The following is a 17,874-nucleotide window of genomic DNA, read 5'->3' on the forward strand; positions in this document are numbered from 1 at the left end:
CATCCTCCATAATAATATAATCCCACAAAATGGACATTGTCAGACATTAGCTGTTGTGTTTCCAGACAAGAAAAGCAAATTAAATACTGTTTTCCTTTCAATGAGTCTTATTCCCTGATCGGTACCTCTGTACATAGTCATAATAACAATTAGGACGCTTTTAGAAAGCTTAAATGTTAGTTTACATACTGGACCTTTAATCTAGTGGGAAATTATCATTAATTCAATGATTCATGCAGTAAAATCTCTTTATTTCCCAAGCAGGAAGATACTGAATCAGATGTAAAGATGTTTATGTGCTGGTACATTTTGTATGATCCTACTAAGATTGTTTTACAATTATGAAAATTATCTCAAGCATGAAACATACTCTTTATACATTTCCCAAATTACATTAGAACTCTATCTCTTAGAAGTTAAATTATAAAACTGTGCTCATTATATTGACAGATGCAGTACAATAAGCTTTAGGCATTGAAATCAGTTTCATTATCATCATATGCTGGGTTTACGAAATGCACACCTGACTGTGTGAGAGAGATAGAGTTGGTGGTTTCTTTCCCATACAGAACAGGTACAGCAGGCATCAAGCCAGGTTTGTCAAACATGGGGTTGTCATAGCCATGGTCCATGGGGCCACCCAGGTCCCCAATCTCTTCTTCTTCACTTTTCTTCAAGTCGCTCAGAGAGGGAATTCTTATGGTTGGCATTTGGACAATGCCTCTGTGAAAGAGGTAACCCATGAGGACTAGGCCTGCCACCAAAATCAGGACCCCAAACACAACTCCAACCACCATCCCTGTATTTCCCCCCTGGCTGTCACTGCTGTTACTCCCAGAGGAGGCCTTGAACTCCCCCCCAGAAATGCCCCAGAGTGAGCCTTGTGATTGGATATCCTTCAGTATGTCCCAAGCGAGACCCTCCGCCACCATACCAGACTGAGCTCCAGTCTCACCATCCAGGAGCACTATCTGGATCTCAGCTGTAGCCTCACTGAGGAACCACCGGGATTTGAACGTTTTGGACATGCCCAACTGGATGTTCTTGTATGATGGCAGACCAAGGAAGAGGTCATCCAGATGCTGACGGTAAGTCTCCAAGTTAAAGCCAGAGGAGTACTGGACGGTGACAATGGCACCACACACATCACAGCAGTGTCTCGCAGGGCGCAGTGGCTTCTTGCAAATCGGAGGATCACATGATACAGTTTCACAGATCCTGTTGTGGTTCACAGAGTTTCCACAGTCACAGCCAGAGGGATCACTGCAGCCTGAAGCCCCAGGGCTAAGGGACGAGGTTCCATGAAACTGCAGCCGGCCACTGTTTGACCCCAGATACTGGGAGTACTCTGAGCTGCTGCTGAACTTCTTCCCTAGCACAGATACACTTTGCACCGGGACACTGGCCTGGTTGGAGGTGGTGTCAACACGGAACGAGGAGCGGGTCCGGAAGACCACGTCATCGTACTGGCAGGGTACGCTCTCCTCATGCACTGAGAACAGGAACTGACTTTTCTCCAGGTCGTCTACTGTGGAGGCTGCCTGCCACAAAGCTGGGTTGAACCACTGCAGAGACTCAAAGTCCTTGAACTGGTTTGTGACACCGGCTCCACAGTCAGGATCCTGTCCGTCACTGGCAGAGAAGCCAGCCCCTGAAGACAGGATGAACTCCCCATCAACCGGCAGCCTCATCTCTAGAATAGAGTGGGCCATCTCCACGTATACAGCCACTTTCCTTTGTGCCAAAAACTGCACCTTGTCATTGCCACAAGGCACAGATCCTTTGTCCCAGTTGGTCTTATTCTCAAAGTTGGTGTCTGGGATCCATTGTTTGTACAGGGCGTTTGTTCCCCCGAGGAGACAGAGAAGGAAGAACACATCTGGAGTGTTAGACATCTTGATCGCTTGTGACAGAAGTGAAGGGACTTCAGGTGACCTTTGTTCCTGACAGTGTGACTGTCACATGAGTGCACATGTTCCTAGTTTATAAAGTTGATGAGCTCTGGTAAACATTCAGCTTTACAACCAGGTCACCAGGCAAATATTGACCGTTGAACTGCAAAACTGCAGTGTAGGCCTTTCATGAATTTTTATTTTATTTTAAAATGGTCAAAATGTACACATTTGTTTCTTGGCCTACTGTATGATGCTTTCACATTGTGTATCTTGAATGAGAAACCCCTGTTGTTGTAAAACATTTCACTATTGTGCTGTTTATCAAAACATTAAAAAATTATATTAAACTAAAATGGGACATTTTACAAAAAAGGACAAAATACATTTAAGGCATCTTCTCTACATGACATACAGAAGATAAATAAACATGTTATCACATTGTTTATCCTTCCTTCCTCTTTTATCAAGTTCAGGACAGCAACAGCCACTGGAATTTTAATCAGGCAACCTATTCAGACACCCATATATATGTAAGGTCCTAAACGTTTGTTTACCTACACGTCATCAGGAAGTGGGTACCGAGTGTCGAATATGTTGAGACAAGTGAGAACTTATATTATATAGTATTATAAAAGTCAATTAACAAATAATTCAATAGTATTTATTGATTGCGACATATGTCGGTATATGTAACTTGTTGTTGTTCTGTCGGTTGCTGAAGCTATAGCTAACCCTAAACGACTGTAATAACTTTACACAAATGTTTTTCATGTAATTATTTGCTTGACTTGTGTTGAATACATCTGACCCAGACTGTAGGAATGTGTACAGGCAGAGATGTTATATTGAGACATGGTGCAGCCTGTGATATAGCTAGCCGTCACCATTTCACTTTAATCATCTCAGGATTCGGCAGATGCTCCACTTTTTGGTGAGGACGACGATGCAGTCAGTCAGAGGAAATCAAATATCCAGTGAGTTTTACGAGTTATTTTCCTATTGTCACATATGAGACCTCAGATCATGAATTACAATGAACAAGAAACTGTTGTTTTTCAAGAGATGTTGACCTAATCATATCGTGCTCTGTGTTGTAGGCATCCTCTGGCCACCTTCTTCCATCTCTTCTTTCGCACAAGTGCCATATTAGTCTATCTACTCTGTGAAATACTGAGCAGTAGCTTCATTGCATGTATGGTGACCATCATTCTCCTTCTTTCATGTGACTTCTGGACAGTCAAGGTGAGTGGAATGTCACAGTGTTAGTTAGTTAGGCCTTTAAATTCCCTAGGGGGCATAGGCCATTGATGAACCCCCTCCATCCTCTCCGTTCTTGTGCTCTCCAATCCAGTTGTTGCCACCACAGCCCTTCCGCCATCATCTCCTGTTCTGCGGTTCTTCTCCAGGTGTTTCTAGGTTCTTCCTCTCTTCCTCCCGCCTTGTGGTTCCGTGTTAGAGCCTGCTTTGTGATTGATTTGTTTTGTCTTCTGAGTGTGTGACCTATCCAGTTCCATTTTCTTCTCCTGATTTGGATTTCTATTTTTTCTTGTTTGGTGAGTTCCCACAGGTTGGCGTTTGAGATGTGTTTGTCACAGTGTGATGGCATCCAATTGGATACAACTGGGCTTATATTGTGTCTCTGTGTGTTATGATGAATGCAGTTGGTGACAGATTCCCTTTGCTCTTTGTCAGAATGTAACTGGCAGGTTGTTGGTGGGCCTGAGGTGGTGGAATCAGGTGGATGACGATGGAAAGAGTCACTGGGTGTTTGAGTCCAGAAAGGTGGGCCACAGTTTTGTACAGTTCATGATTTAGTAATCTGTATATTCACCATCAAATCTCAAAAAGATTTCTGTGTAATGTTACTCTGTGCTTCTTTCTTCTTCTCGTCTGCAGGCAACTAATAGAAAGGTTCCCTCCAACTCTGAGTCAAGGATCTTCTGGTTAGGCCTAATTGTGTGTCCTATCCTCTGGGTTATCTTTGTGTTCAGCACTCTTTTCTCCTTCAAGTTTAAGTGGCTGGTGAGTTCAGCGCTTTTTATTTAAATTGAAATGGATAAATGAATACATAACTCTTCTAGCTCTATGATGTAAGACACTATGCATGTTGGGGATTCCCAGGACAAGAAATCTGAAGGTGTTGTATTGTTTCATCTCAATTTAATCCAATGGGAAAACACTAATGTCACTAACACTAACTAATGTCTAACTAACTAAACACTAACACTCTAATGTCTTCTTACAGGCAGTGGTGGTCATGGGTGTGGCTTTACAATGGGCCAACTTGTATGGGTATATGCGCTGCAAAGTAGGCGGGAAGACCAACCTGAGGAGCATGGCAACCAACTATCTTGGTGCTCAGCTCTTTAAACAGGTATGCATCCTAAATGTTGTGGTGTCAGCCATCATACGGTTTGACTTTTTTATTATTATTTAGACAGTCATTTTACCCACTAGAGAACAAGGTGCATGCATCATTTTGTATATTTACATCCATATTACTAGATCCTCTCCCATTTCATCATCACTTGCTATCTTTTTTTCAGGCAACCGGGAAACAAGAGGCACCATAGTGTTGTGGCAAGAAGAACCAAACCCTAGCATTTCTGCTATTAAATGAATATGCTATATCATATGTTATCAAGAGTATATTTCTTAATTCCTGTTGAACAGGTGGAAGGTATCTCCCTTTTCTGAGGGCACACGGTTGATTTCCTACAGTTATTTTCAATACATTAACATCTCAGTAAGCCTTGTAGCCTAGAATATGTTCCTTTTTAGTGTTGGTTTCATTTATTTTCCTTATTTCTCGAATCGGATTACGACTGTTTGTACAATGATTGCAAAAACATTTGTAAATATACAATAAAGTTATGTCTGAATGCAATGCCATCTAAGTCATCTATACTATATATACTATATATAATAAATAAATATATGAAAATATCTGAACGTGAAGATGAACGATATGGTGGCCTAACGGCGGTGATCCAACAACCAATCGCGTTTGGGCGCGTGAGCCCCAATCGATGATACATGTTTTTCAATGAAAACATTTTTAACATTTAAACATCTTGCAATTCAAGTCAACAGAAATGAATGTAACTGATGAGCGGGGAGAGGAACTGGAGGAAAAACTCAAGGAGGTTAGCAAACTTTCTAGCTAGCCAACCAGCTATGTAGATAATCTGTGTTACCTATTTTACCACTTTAAATGACTGCATTCACGGCTGTGCATTTCTGGACGAATATTGGCAACTGTAGCTAGCTTGAAGCCCACATTTGAATAGCCAGTTCCAAAAACGTTAGTCCTGAATATCAATCCCTCTCAAGGGTCAAGAACTGTTGTCCTTCATCAGTGACAGTCTGGAGAGAAGTGATCAGCTAACGAGAGGCTTGGTAAGCAAACTTTAAAAACCTATATTATTTCCGGAGTAACAACTATCCATCAAATTGAAAAATACTGGGTTCAGAACCGTGTTCCAAGTGTATGAAAACAAGCTTTTTTTCTTTTTTTACTTTTAGTCTTTAGTGCCAGTACACTTTAGCCGTTGTAATGGGTTCTGTTGTTTTGTGTAGGACCCGAACTAAACAAATCCACTATAGGCTATACAATAAAAGCAATCTAATCATACCGTTAGGTCCATATATATTTGGACACAGACATATTTAGCTGTTTTACCAAAACATCTTAAAGTTACAGTTATATCATGAATATGGGCTTTAAGTGCAGAATCTCAGCTTTAGGGTAAGGGTATTCACATCCATATTGAAGGAAGGGTTTAGGAATCACAGCTCTTTATGATTGATTATCCAATCAACTTTGTTGAATTTGTCTGAATCTGAGCAGACAGAATATCCCTAAACACTTCAGAATTCATCCGTCTGCTTCTGTCTTCTGTCACATCATCAATAAACACTAGTGCCATTGGAAGCCATGCATGCCCATGTCATCACAACTGCCTCCACCATTGTTTACAGATGATGTAGTATGCGTCGGATCATGAGCTGTTCCAAGCCTTCTCCATACTTTTTTCTTCCCATCATTCTGGTACAGGTTGATCTTAGTTTCATCTGTCCAAAGAATGCTCTTGCAGAACAGGGCTGGCGTTTTTGATGTTTTTTGCCAAAGTCTAATCTGGCCTTTCTATTCTTGAGGCTTATGAATGGCTTGCACCTTGTGGTGAACCCTCTGTTCATGTGAAGTCTTCCCTTTATGGTATACTTGGATAATGATATGCCTACCTCCTGGAGACTGTTCTTCACTTGGCTGGATGTTGTGAAGGGGTTTTTCTTTACCATGTAAAGGATCCTGTGATCATCCACCACTCTTGTCTTCCATGGACGTTCAGACCTTTTTGTGGTGCCGAGCTCACCAGTGCATTCTTTTTTTCTCAGAATGTACCAAACAGTTAATTTGGCCACTCCTAATGCTCCCGCTTGCATTGAGAGCTTCGTTGACTGCATGTTGTGCGTTTAAAAAGCAACAGCTTCCAAATGCAAATGCCACACTTGGAATCAACTCAGACCTTTTACCTGCTTAATTGATAAAGAAATAATGAAGGAATAGCCCACACTGGCCCATGAAACAGCTTTTGAGTCAATTGTCCAATTACTTTTGGTCCCTTGAAAAAGAGGAAGCTACATATTAAAGAGCTGTGATTCCTAAACCCTTCCTTCAATTTGGATGGAGCTTCACAATACAGATGGACAATGACCCAAAACATACTTCAGGCAGTCATTGGGTTCTCGACAAAGTATTAACATTTTTATTTATGATTATTATGTTCATTTGTCTTTTCATTTGAGCTCTAAAAATAGGGGACTGTGTATAAAAATGGTTGCAATTCCTAAACATTTCATATTTCAATATTTTTGTTCAACCCCTTGAATTAAAGCTGAAAGTCTGCACTTCAATTATATTTTCGTTGTTTCATTTCAAATCCATTGTGGTGGCATACAGAGCCAAAATTATGGAAATTGTATTACTGTCCAAATATTTCCGGACCTCACTGTATGTAGCCTATATGTAGGATATCATACACATTTGATGAAAAGCAATGTAGCTAAAGGTTTTGTCTTAGGTGTCCATACTATCGTCTTTTGAGAGCCGTCTTGCGCACCTGGAGAACTTTGTAATTCCAATGCGCAACAATACAGAGAGCCTAATGCAGCTGAAGGGGACTGTGAACAACACCTTATTCTACTTGGACGATGCCATCAACCACTACCAAGTCACTCGGAACACAGACAAGATCATCATGCAGGGGTGAGATCACACTAGAGCGAAAGTTAGAGAGTATGGAAAAACAGACATTAGTTTCAGTGTGTCACCATGCCCATCAGTGTCTTTGTTTCTTTATGAAGACCTACAGGTATACTACATGATTATATGGCCTGTCTTCGCCAGATCAAGAGTGCTGTTGAGTACTTTCAGCAGAACAACCCAGATGGGCCTGAGTTGAACATGCTGGTAAGTACTAACACTAACACTGTGCTAACACATTTCGGCTGCCCTCTTTCTTTTAGTCAAGCTAATTTATTCATCAGTGGTAACTTAAACATGGTCAAAAATAGATTCAACTCCCATTTGGAGCGCACGGTAGGGCAAGTAGTGTATCTAATCCTCAAAATTTATATTTTCAAAATATTTTTGCAGAAAGTGAGATTAGAGAGGGTTAAGCCACTGATGGAGTCTGAGTTCCGTACCCTGTTGGTGCGCTACAGCAGGCCTATGACTGCCACTTATGGCGCTTTTCCACTACGATGCAGACCTGGTGCCGACCTGGTGCTGACCTAGGTCTGCCCGCTTCGGTTCCCTTTTCCATTCGTCGGTCCGGGTCGCTTCAGTCCTAGGTCCCAGGTACCACATCCGAGCAGGGTCCCAGGGTCCCAGGTCCCACACCGTTGATTGGTCAATGGACAATCGTCATCCCATGTCCCATCCCATATTATTTCTTCACAACCGCCATCTTGAAAATACCACATTCACTAGGAAAATGTCACTACATTTTCTGTAATAGCTTATTAATAAAGATTCGGAAAATTATGCATGAACATTTAGGAGAGATGAGATGCGGGGTGAGGCAAGATTGGACGAGGCAGATGACTGACAGTTCCAATGTCCTCCTGCGACAATGAGGTTGTGGTCAGTTGAGCCTGGTGGATAGATTAGATTGGAAGGGTTGCAAGTGGAGGAGTAGTGTCTGTGTCCTCCTGAGGGAACAGGAATGGGGAGAAAGTGCATTGTGATATTAGTAGAGAGATAGAGGGTGTGTGGGCAATAAGTATGTAGGTGGCGCTCAATGTGCTCAGAGTAGTCAAAAAACATTGAAATAGTATAAAGACACTTACTCCCTTGTCGTAGTGTCGGGAGGCTGTCACTCTCTGACCGTCCGGATAGATTCTGTAATTGCTGAAGACTAGCAGGCCGCTCCCACCAATCAGTTAACGACTGGAGAGGTGTCCTCACTTAGTTCAATGTCAGAGCTGCAGGCATAAATAGCTAGAGAAAAGTTTAATCCAGGGGAATTGTCCTTTAGCGACATTGATGGAATACCCCCCAGGCCACACAGCCTCAATAACAAAATAACTCCTACTAGCAACACAGCTACCAATAACATTCCAGCAGTGCTTGTTTATCTTGTGTATCTTGTGTATGTTAACGTGTAAGATAAAACAGGTCTAACATCATCACAGCAGGAAGGAAGAATACACCTAAAATGTTAACCATCCTTGCAAGCTTATATAAGGAAATCAGCAACATAAATCATGCGGGAGAAAAGTCCCCCCTCGGTCCCTCCTGAGAACCCCTCAGATTCCTCCACTAGTCAGGGCCCGGTTGATTGAGTACCGACCCTCCCTGGAACTCTAACGGTAATTCATTGTCAAGGATGTAGAAACAACAGGTGGTTGATTCCCATTCACCAGATTCACCTAGGACCATATGTAAATATGTTTGTCAATGTTAATAATATGAGAAAGTACACATTACAGTTCTACTTTATAAAATGCTATAATTGTAAATATGTTTGTCAATGTTAATATGAGAAAGTACACATTAGTTCTACTTTTGTTTTGATGTGAAAAGTGATGCTGCATAAGATGACTGTACTTAGCGCTGACTGAGAAAGTACACATTACAGTTCTACTTTATAAAATGCTAATTGTAAATATGTTTGTCAATGTTAATAAGTAAGAATAATAATAAGTCAGTCAAGTGTCAAAATGTCAAGAATGTCAATTTGTTGTTGTTGGTTAACGTTACTATGAACAAAATGATTTTATCATACATTCCTCCATTCCATCATTCCATGCCTTTATTTTTTTGTGTTGTAATGAAATTACATAACTGAAGTTATGTACAATTCTTAAAGGAAGACAGCTGCCTGATATGCTAGATACAGTCTTTTTGTTTTTGTTGCATCAATTTTAATGTTGGACCAATGCATTGCATCTAATTAAAATACAGGCACATAAACGTCATTAAGTTTAAAGTACTATCTTGGCTGTCTTTTTCTCTCAAAGCTTCAATAGGTAGATCTTGCCTTCACCAAGGCCGAGGTCAGGGATCTTGGGCTTAAAAAGGTTGGTGACCACTGCTCTACAGAGACCTCCCTGTCTAGTCATTGCCAAATGCAACTGCTAGTTTCTCACCTCCTTGACCACAAGCTCGACCCCTACATTACTACTACACTACCTTACTAATTTAAACAAAAACAGCCTGATTAGTAGACATTGGTCAAAGGCCACTCCTGGTTCCTGAGTTTAGCCTACCCTGTCTAATATTTAATGCATACACCTTTACTGTAAAAAAGGGGATTGGCAATCTCATAACCATATTGTTTACGTCCTATTAACCTACACCAGATTCCCATTCACCAGATTCACCTAGGTGGAGGGAAGAAAGGTTAATACATATATTTTTTTCATGATACCCCAATGTTCAATATTCAATCTTTAGTCTTTCGAAGAGAGGCATTTCTCTTGTGAGGTGTGTGTCTCCCGTGGATCTCCCCCCCCCCTCTCCTGGTCCACAGGATCTCAGCTCCAATCAGCGCCCTTATCTGCTGGGCCGTGTGAGAACACGAGGAAATGGTTGTTATTCCCCCCTCGGTCTCATCAGCCCGCACTCTTCTGGAGGATATCTCCACAGCCTGGCCCCCCCTTACCTGACTGACCTCCTTCTCCCCCACCGCCCTACCCGTACCCTCCGATCCTCATCTATTGTTCCCACCCTCAAAACTCAAAGGCTTCGGTCACCGTGCCTTTTCACGAGCTGCACCCCGCCTCTGGAACTCTCTCCCTCAACCACTCAGAGACTCACCCTCACTCCTCACTTTTAAATCCCACCTCAAAACCTACCTGTTCTCCCATGCCTACAGCCTCCCCCAACTCCCCCATCCCGGCCACCCCCCCCCCTGGACACGCATACAACCTCCCCTACCCCTAACCTAGTAGTGATGGCAGTGACATGTGACAATTATGTGCCAATTATGGGATTGTGGTAGTAAACTGTAGTAAAACCAGTTTAAGATTAAAATCTTTTTTTTGCATGTGATGGCAAGGATGCCGAAGATGCCATACAAGAAGGAGAGAGAGAGAGATTGAAGGAGTGACGGGGAGCATTCAAACACTGGAAATAGTATAGCTAACATTCTCAGGACCCACTTCACAGTTTGCCCTGGATGAGAGAGCTGTGGTCAGTCACCTACATTAGAGGACATAAGAGGACAATGGCACAGTCAGACAATGGTGAGACAAACCTTATTCACATCATGTACACATCAATGATTACAGGCACTATGTCTTCTGCTTCTACATATACATTTGCATTTTTGCCATTTAGCAGACGCCTTATTCCAAAGCGACTTACAATCGCTACATTTGACTAAGCAAGTGAATCATCAATTCACCAGTCGTAGCTCAGGCCAGGGGCCATTGGCAGTTGTCATGATGGAAGAAGAAAGGAGAAACAGGAGAAACAGTACAAGAGGGGGGAAGTAGAACTCTTAGGAGACACAGTATAGGAGGAAGCAGGTGTCTCAGGAGGCACAATGCTGGGGGATAGTAGATGTCTCAAGAGAAGTAGTTAAGGTGTAACCTGAAGAGATGGGTCTTCAGTCTCCGGTGGAAGACGGAGTTCTGACAGCCATGGGAAGCTCATTCCACCAGCGGGGAGCCAGTATAGTGAAGAGACATTACCAGTATAGTGAAGAGACATTACCAGTATAGTGAAGAGACGTTACCAGGCAGTGTGACTGCCGTGGGCTTCTGCACAGTCCACTCCTGATGTGATGATGTTAGACCTGTTTTAATTTCCGCATTAATAATAATAATAATAATAATAATAATAATAATAATTCATTGTTTTTATATAGCGCTTTTCCGGGGCTCAAAGACACTGACAATATGGGAAAAACAGAAAACACAGAAACAACAAGCATAACATAACATGAGCACATAGAACACAGAGTTAACGAACGGGGAACAATTAACGCAGCAATGTCCAGGGGGCGGAGGGGGGTGGCAGGGTTAGGGGAGATTGTTAGGGGTAGGGGAGGTTGTATGCATGCGAGAACAGGTAGGTTTTGAGGTGGGATTTAAAAGTGGAGAGTGAGGGTGAGTCTCTGAGTGGTTGAGGGATGTGTTGATGTGTTGATGAGTCTCTGGTCCAGAGGCGGGGTGCAGCTCATGAGAAGGCACGGTCTCCGAAGCCTTTGAGGGTGGGATAGTGAGGGGAACAGTGGATGAGGATCGGAGGGTACTAATATATTAATATATACCAGAGGGCATTAATATATACCAGATGAACAAACACTGCTGGTTCAACCTGATGTTCTGGTTGATCCTGTGTGGAGAGGTACACCTGGATTGCGTGTCTTATGAGCTATAGTATCTCACATGCTTTCATCCTAACATACTTTTTTTGTATTTCAATATGTTTCTTATAATCAGTCTAACTCTCTCTCTCTATCTACCTCTCTCTCCTGGCTTATTTTCTAGATCAGAGGGAAGGGGGTGAAGAGATCATGCAAACTGCACTTTCAGTAGAAAAGGAGGGTTGGATCAAGAGTCAGTACTACAGTGAGTTAGCTAACCTTTGATATATTTTTGACATTTAGCAAGTGCTTTTATCCAAAGCGACTTACAGCAAGTACATTTGTAAATGTAATTACGTGAATCATCTATACATCAGTCATCATAAGAAAAGCACATCTATGCTAGGACCAGGGGCCATTGGCAGAAAGGTAGAAAGATAGTGAATCTAGGTAGTGTAGGTAGTGACTCTGCAGGCCTGACAGCAGCGGGAAGCTCGTTCCACCACAATCCTCATAGAGTATAGTACAAGGCATTACAACCTATGACAGTGAACAAAACAATGATAATATGTTCAGATTTTGTATGTACTGTCACGACCACAACAACTAATTGAGGAGATGTCGATAATAAAATGTTGAAGCACTCTGATACTGACACGAATATAAATGTATACAGTGAATTTCATGAGGTTGTTCATAAGATTAACATACTGTAAATATGATGTCATCCCTCTCTGTCACCAGGTCCAATATGTGTTGTCTTGGCAGTGGGCCAGCGGCTGGGGCTTGGACTGGCTGGAGGGTACCTCCTAGGCACCGTGGTGATGGAGGCGGTGGTTACTTTAACATTGGAGCCAAGGGCTCGTCTGTTGATTCTGGTGGAAGATAAGGACATGGGGATGGGGTCAGATGTAGCAGCCTATGTGGCAGCCATGGGGTGGACGGTGATGATGCTCACTTCTCTGATGGGGACAGCCCTGGGGGAAGAGGTCGGTGAGAGGATGTTGAGGAGGACTAAAGACACAATGAAGGAAATAGTACTGGGCACATCTGGCCTGGTGACTCTGTTGACTATCATAGTGTCAGGGGCGACCATGGGAACCTTCTTAGAGACAATGGTGTCCACTTATGGCTTTTCAAGACCTCTCACTGACCAGCTCTTGGTTGCGCTGGTTATTTCCATCCTGGTGTGGTCGATAAACAGCGTCATCCCAGGTGTCAGGGAGTTTTACCTGTTTCCCTCAACGCTGTTTTGCATACCCTTCGCAGCGCTGTGTTCAGGTTATTTGGGACTAGCTTTGGACTGTTGCACTGAAGGAATCCTTTTCCTTTTCATCCTATTTCTAATGCTGTACCTATTGTTTGCAGGATTTGGGCATATTGCTGTGCCACCATTTTTGTTATTGTCTTCTATGTTAACGACCATATATCTTCTGAATCCCAAATTAATACCCTACGTCTCCTTGGAGTCCCCAGACACAAGCTCTGTTTTGATAGAGGGTATCCTTATGGGTGTGCTAACAACTCTCCTGTTGGCGGCAGCCATAGGAGTGCTGATGCTATCCCACCTTGCCAGTGGTCAAACAGGTCAAATTTCTCTGGGTGCCTGGGTTGCTGGGTTTGTAATGGTAACAGCCGTCCAGAATAATTCACCCTGGCTGGGGACTGGGGGCTCTTTGGGGGCTCTCATAGGGGTAGCATGGGCAGCAGGGGTGTCTCTGTCTGCAGCAGGAATGGCAGGGAGTTGGTTTGGACAAGTTGCCGCAGCACTGGGAGCAGCAGTAGGAGCTAACCTGTCAGTCACAGCACTGGATGGGATGTTTGGAACATGTCTGGCACTGAGTGTTGCTGTGATACCAGGGTTTCTGTCCACTTTCACAGTGCGGTTTGAGAGCGGTGTGGTGTGAGGGCCCCAGTGGTGCTAATCCATCTACACTTGTCTTGATTGGCTGACTCTGTCATAAAAGCCACACTGCAGGACCTCACTCTCTCTCTCTGCTTCTCTCTGCTTCTGCTGCTGCCACTTTTGTTTTGATTCTTTCCTTTACAGGTATTCTTTGTTTGGGTTATGTTAAGGTTAATGTAGTTTGCTTTTAGCACCTTTCAACACCCATCCACCCATCCACTCACCCATCCAACATATATCACCACTGATCACTGACGTTCACACCTCATAGTACATTATTTTATTTAGTTAGTGTTCTGTTGCTTACACATTTGAGTTAATACATACTTTTGTTATACTTTAAAACTGGTGCGTCTCCCTTTTGTTGTGGCCTTTCAGCCAAGGTCATAACAAGAGGGAAAGGTTGGACTGTCCATGAAATGTGTATAAAATAGTTGCACTGTGTATACAATGATGCTATTCCTAATAGACTGATTATCCTAACTTGAGATCTATCTGTGTGTTCAGACTTTTTAATAAACGTGCATTAATGTCAATGGAAGAAAGGTTGATTCATGCCTGTAAAAAAATGCAGAGCTAATGTTTTCTGATGTATGGTATGGAATGTTGATATTTATGTTCAGCAATAAATGGTCGAAAGGAAACGCTTGACTATAGACTATCTTGTCTAATTTCATGTGTTTCATTATCATCTATGGCACAGGAACTAAAAGCAATAGAAGCAGATACAATATACAAAGAGAGAGAGAGCACCACAGACCAAGACAAAAAGACTGTTACATACTTAAAGGGTCTGGAAAGTCGACATTAAATGGTTCCAATTGTGTTTTGTATCAAAGTGTAGTATAATTTAAACCACCAAAATGTTAACCCAAAAATAACGTCAATAAGTATGATAAAACACAGCTTTGCATGCTGGTCCTGTGTGCTAAAGATGTGGAGGAGGAGATTGTGGATCTCTTGCCTAAGAGTGTGCTTCAGGACGTCATATCCATCTCTACCTGGCTGACAGAATACACAGGTAACTCATACCTGTAGTTTATGTATTTTACCCACAAGGGGGAGCTCTTAACCCTGTAAGATTTTTTTTTTGATAGCTAAATGATGTTGATGATGTTGTAATATGGACACTGGGGGCCTTACAGGGTTGAACTACAGCTGTAAGTAATGTGCAGTAATGTACACTCACTGAACACTTTATTAGGAACACCTGTACACCTTCTTATTTATTCAGGTGGTGTAATGGTTGGGGAATGTTTTCTTGGCACACATTGGGCCTGTGGGTACCAATTGATCATCACTTGAATGCCACAGCCTATTTGAGTATTGTTGCTGACCACAATTTACCCATCTTCTAAAGGCTACTTCCAGCATGATAATGCACCATCTCACAATGCAAAAATTATCTCAAACTGGTTTCATGAACATGACAATGAGTTGAGTGTTCTTCAGTGGCCTTCCGAGTCACCGGATCTGAATCCAATAGAACACCTTTGGGATGTGGTGGAACTGGAGATTCACAGCTCGAAAGTGCACCTGGAAAATCTGCAGGAATTGTGTGATGAATTGTGTGATGGAATGTTTCCAACATCTTGTGGACTCAGTGTCATGAAGAATTGAGCATGTTTTGAGAGCAAATCCAATATCCAATATCAGTATAGTGTTCCCAATAACATGTTCATTGAGTGTATGTATAAGGGAGAGCAGAGAAATGGCTAATTCTCTGTGTTATTCCAGATGATAAGAAGTGTAGCAAAGAGGATGTCATCATGACAGCTAAGAGAAGTGGGCCTTTGAGAGTAGTTGGCAAGCTCAAAACACTCTCTCTAGACAGAAGCCCATCACTAGACAAGAATCCACCACTGGACCCCAGCAGATCTCTCACCAAGATGTTCACCCTGAAGACGTGCCACAATCTCAAAACACTGCCCCTGGAGAGAACCCCATCCCAAGATAAGGAGCCAGCAATAGATTCCCCTGGAAAACTGAAACCAATCAGCCCTCTCACCAAGATGTCAGCCATGAAGCCATTCAGCCGACTGAAGTGCCTGTCACTAGATAGGCACCCATCTCTGGAGCCCCTCCCATGCTTCAGCAAACTCAAATCCCACCCACCTCTCAGTAAGTGAAAGTAGATTATGATGAATGGGATCTGTTCTATTTGTGGATGGGGGAATATGAATATTAAGTTAAATAAACATAATAATAATAAAATGTTATCCATGTTCCCTGACCGTGATGTTCATTTTTTAAATATCTCCACAGACCCCATGAGCTTTTACGCCGAGGTTCGGTCAACTCAGTTAGACCGTTCCATGAAGGGTTTTAAAGACCACTTTCGCAAGACTAATGTTTCTTCAGGAAACTACATGTATCTAAGCCCAGCCATGCATAGCAAGCACATGGATTCCCCCACCAAGAAGACAAAGAAAACAGGTAAGAGAGGTCACTCCACCTTAATGCACATCACCTGCACAATAACAATAGTATGATAATGTTATTGCCATTATCTGTCATAGATGAGAGGCCTGTATTGAAGGGTAGCTTGTCTGTCACCCATCGTCTTCTGTCATTTAGGGAGGGAAAGCATGTTGATTGTGGATCAGATTGAGATTGACACCTTCATTCGCTACATCACAGCCTTTGTGTTCCTTGCCACCAAAGAATACAATATGCTGTCCAAAGTCTTCCCTCCAGCCTCCTGCCTGAAGTTCTTTGATTCTCTCATCCAGGTTAGAGATACTGTACATCAAAGGTGAAGGAAGAGGGACACAACCCACTGTATTGAATCATATGCTAGTGTGTACTCGCAAAACAAACAGAAAGATATACCTTCCCTTCAGGAGGCACTGCACAACTTGATCCAGGATGGGGAGAGCATCATCTCCTCGACCAGGAGAGCATGTTCACGTCATGAATACTCTGCTGTCATCACCATGTTACCTGTCTTGTACACAGAGTTGTCACAGGATTTTGAAAACATGCTGAAGGTTCTATTCTGTAGATAGAGAACATTGAAAATGTGCATTTTGTCTTTGTGTTTACTGTATACTTGTATTACTTATACCTATACTTGAGAGATGTATTTTGTGTTTTATGTTGGCCTTCAGCTTACATCATCAGAGATCACCAAGGCCAAGGTCTCCAAATTCATCATGGCCATGAAGGCCACAGGAGCCAAAGCATTGGAATAATTTGCTGCTTACGTCAAGGTGCAACATTCTAAGCATTTACCCATTTTAGTTTGGATTTTAAGTATCTGCATTTAAGACCCCCTTTCATCCAGCAAGATCAGCTCTCGCTTAATAATTTTAAAGAATGTATTCTATGTCGTCAGACAGACCACAGACAGCCAAGTTCATATTCTCCTTCTTTCTCATACGGAGTCTTGATGAAGCAGTTGCAGAGGCAGACAAGGAGAAATGGCTCCTGCAGATTAACAGGTCAGAGGGAAACAAACTGCGTACTTACTGTTCTTTTAAAAATGTTTTTGAATCAGAACCCTATGTTCAATACATTATGCCCAGGCAGCATAGAAGTGCCCTTGCCAAGTTTAGGTGTGGAGTCGCTCCCTTAGCCCTGGAAACCGGCAGATACACTAACACCCCAGTGGAGAGTCGTTTCTGCACACTGTGCAACAGTGGTTCGATTGAATCCGAAGCCCACGTCTTATTACACTGTGAACTTTACAACGACATCCGTGCTGATCTTTTTATCTTTTTATCAAAACACTATGAGAATTTTAATGACTTTGATGACCATAATAAATTGTGTAAAATTTTAGCTGGTGAACACTGCATTAATGAATGTGCCTAGGACTGCCACCTCATCCAACAAAGAAGAGTAGCCTTCATGAGCAATAAACTGCCCCCTCCTTTTTCTTTTTACATATTTCATTGCCTTTACATATTGTATTTTATTGTAATGCCAATGGTATTTGTTGTGTAATAGTTCAAGTGTAATAGTACTTGAATGTACGTTTTTAATTTGTATTTCTATGAATTGTATTGTGTCTCACAACTCCATGTGAGTAGTCCTCAACTTTTTAATGCACCTTTTGTTGCTGTTCTTTATACCATACCTGTTTGTTGAGGAGTGACACATAAATAAAGATCTATCTATCTATCTATCTATCTACTAGACATTTTACACATTTCTGAATCTCTTCCTTGAGTCAGACGAAACTCTCAACTTCCTTGAGTAGTTTTTTTTGATAATGTTTCCCTCGCTTTCTCTCTCTTAACCATGATGT

General features: G+C 42.2%; 2 protein-coding genes across 3 annotated transcripts; one reads left to right on the top strand and one right to left on the bottom strand.

Annotated features, from left to right (window-relative positions):
• Positions 1-467: 467 nt before the first annotated feature.
• amn (amnion associated transmembrane protein) lies at positions 468-1,895 on the bottom strand (the record flags this gene model as incomplete). Its single annotated transcript, XM_080523787.1, has 1 exon — positions 468-1,895. One exon carries the CDS (start codon positions 1,893-1,895, stop codon positions 468-470), a length of 1,428 nt encoding a protein of 475 aa, XP_080379913.1.
• A 565-nt stretch (positions 1,896-2,460) lies between these two features.
• On the top strand, positions 2,461-4,795 carry LOC308151026 (Golgi apparatus membrane protein TVP23 homolog B). Of its 2 annotated transcripts, XM_080523835.1 has the most exons (7): positions 2,461-2,498; positions 2,802-2,869; positions 2,993-3,137; positions 3,588-3,677; positions 3,792-3,917; positions 4,141-4,269; positions 4,442-4,795. In XM_080523835.1, the coding sequence occupies exons 1-7, from the start codon at positions 2,487-2,489 to the stop codon at positions 4,466-4,468; spliced, it is 597 nt and encodes a 198-aa protein (XP_080379961.1). In that variant the 5' UTR covers positions 2,461-2,486; the 3' UTR covers positions 4,469-4,795. The 2 variants fall into 2 exon arrangements, with proteins under 2 accessions (XP_080379961.1, XP_080379962.1); XM_080523836.1 differs by lacking the exon at positions 2,461-2,498 and having other exon boundaries at positions 2,824-2,869; positions 3,046-3,137.
• The last annotated feature ends 13,079 nt before the right edge of the window (positions 4,796-17,874 follow it).

The sequence above is a fragment of the Nansenia antarctica genome (genome assembly GCF_963989245.1).
Source record: "Nansenia antarctica genome assembly, chromosome: 2".
Taxonomy (NCBI): Eukaryota; Metazoa; Chordata; class Actinopteri; order Argentiniformes; family Microstomatidae; genus Nansenia; species Nansenia antarctica.

Bases quoted from the DNA above. Each gene is read 5' to 3' on its own strand.
- LOC308151026 (XM_080523835.1), top strand. The intron at 3,138-3,587 runs GTGAGTGGAATG...GCTCTTTGTCAG, and splicing joins GTGACTTCTGGACAGTCAAG to AATGTAACTGGCAGGTTGTT. The intron at 3,678-3,791 runs GTGGGCCACAGT...TCTCGTCTGCAG, and splicing joins GGGTGTTTGAGTCCAGAAAG to GCAACTAATAGAAAGGTTCC.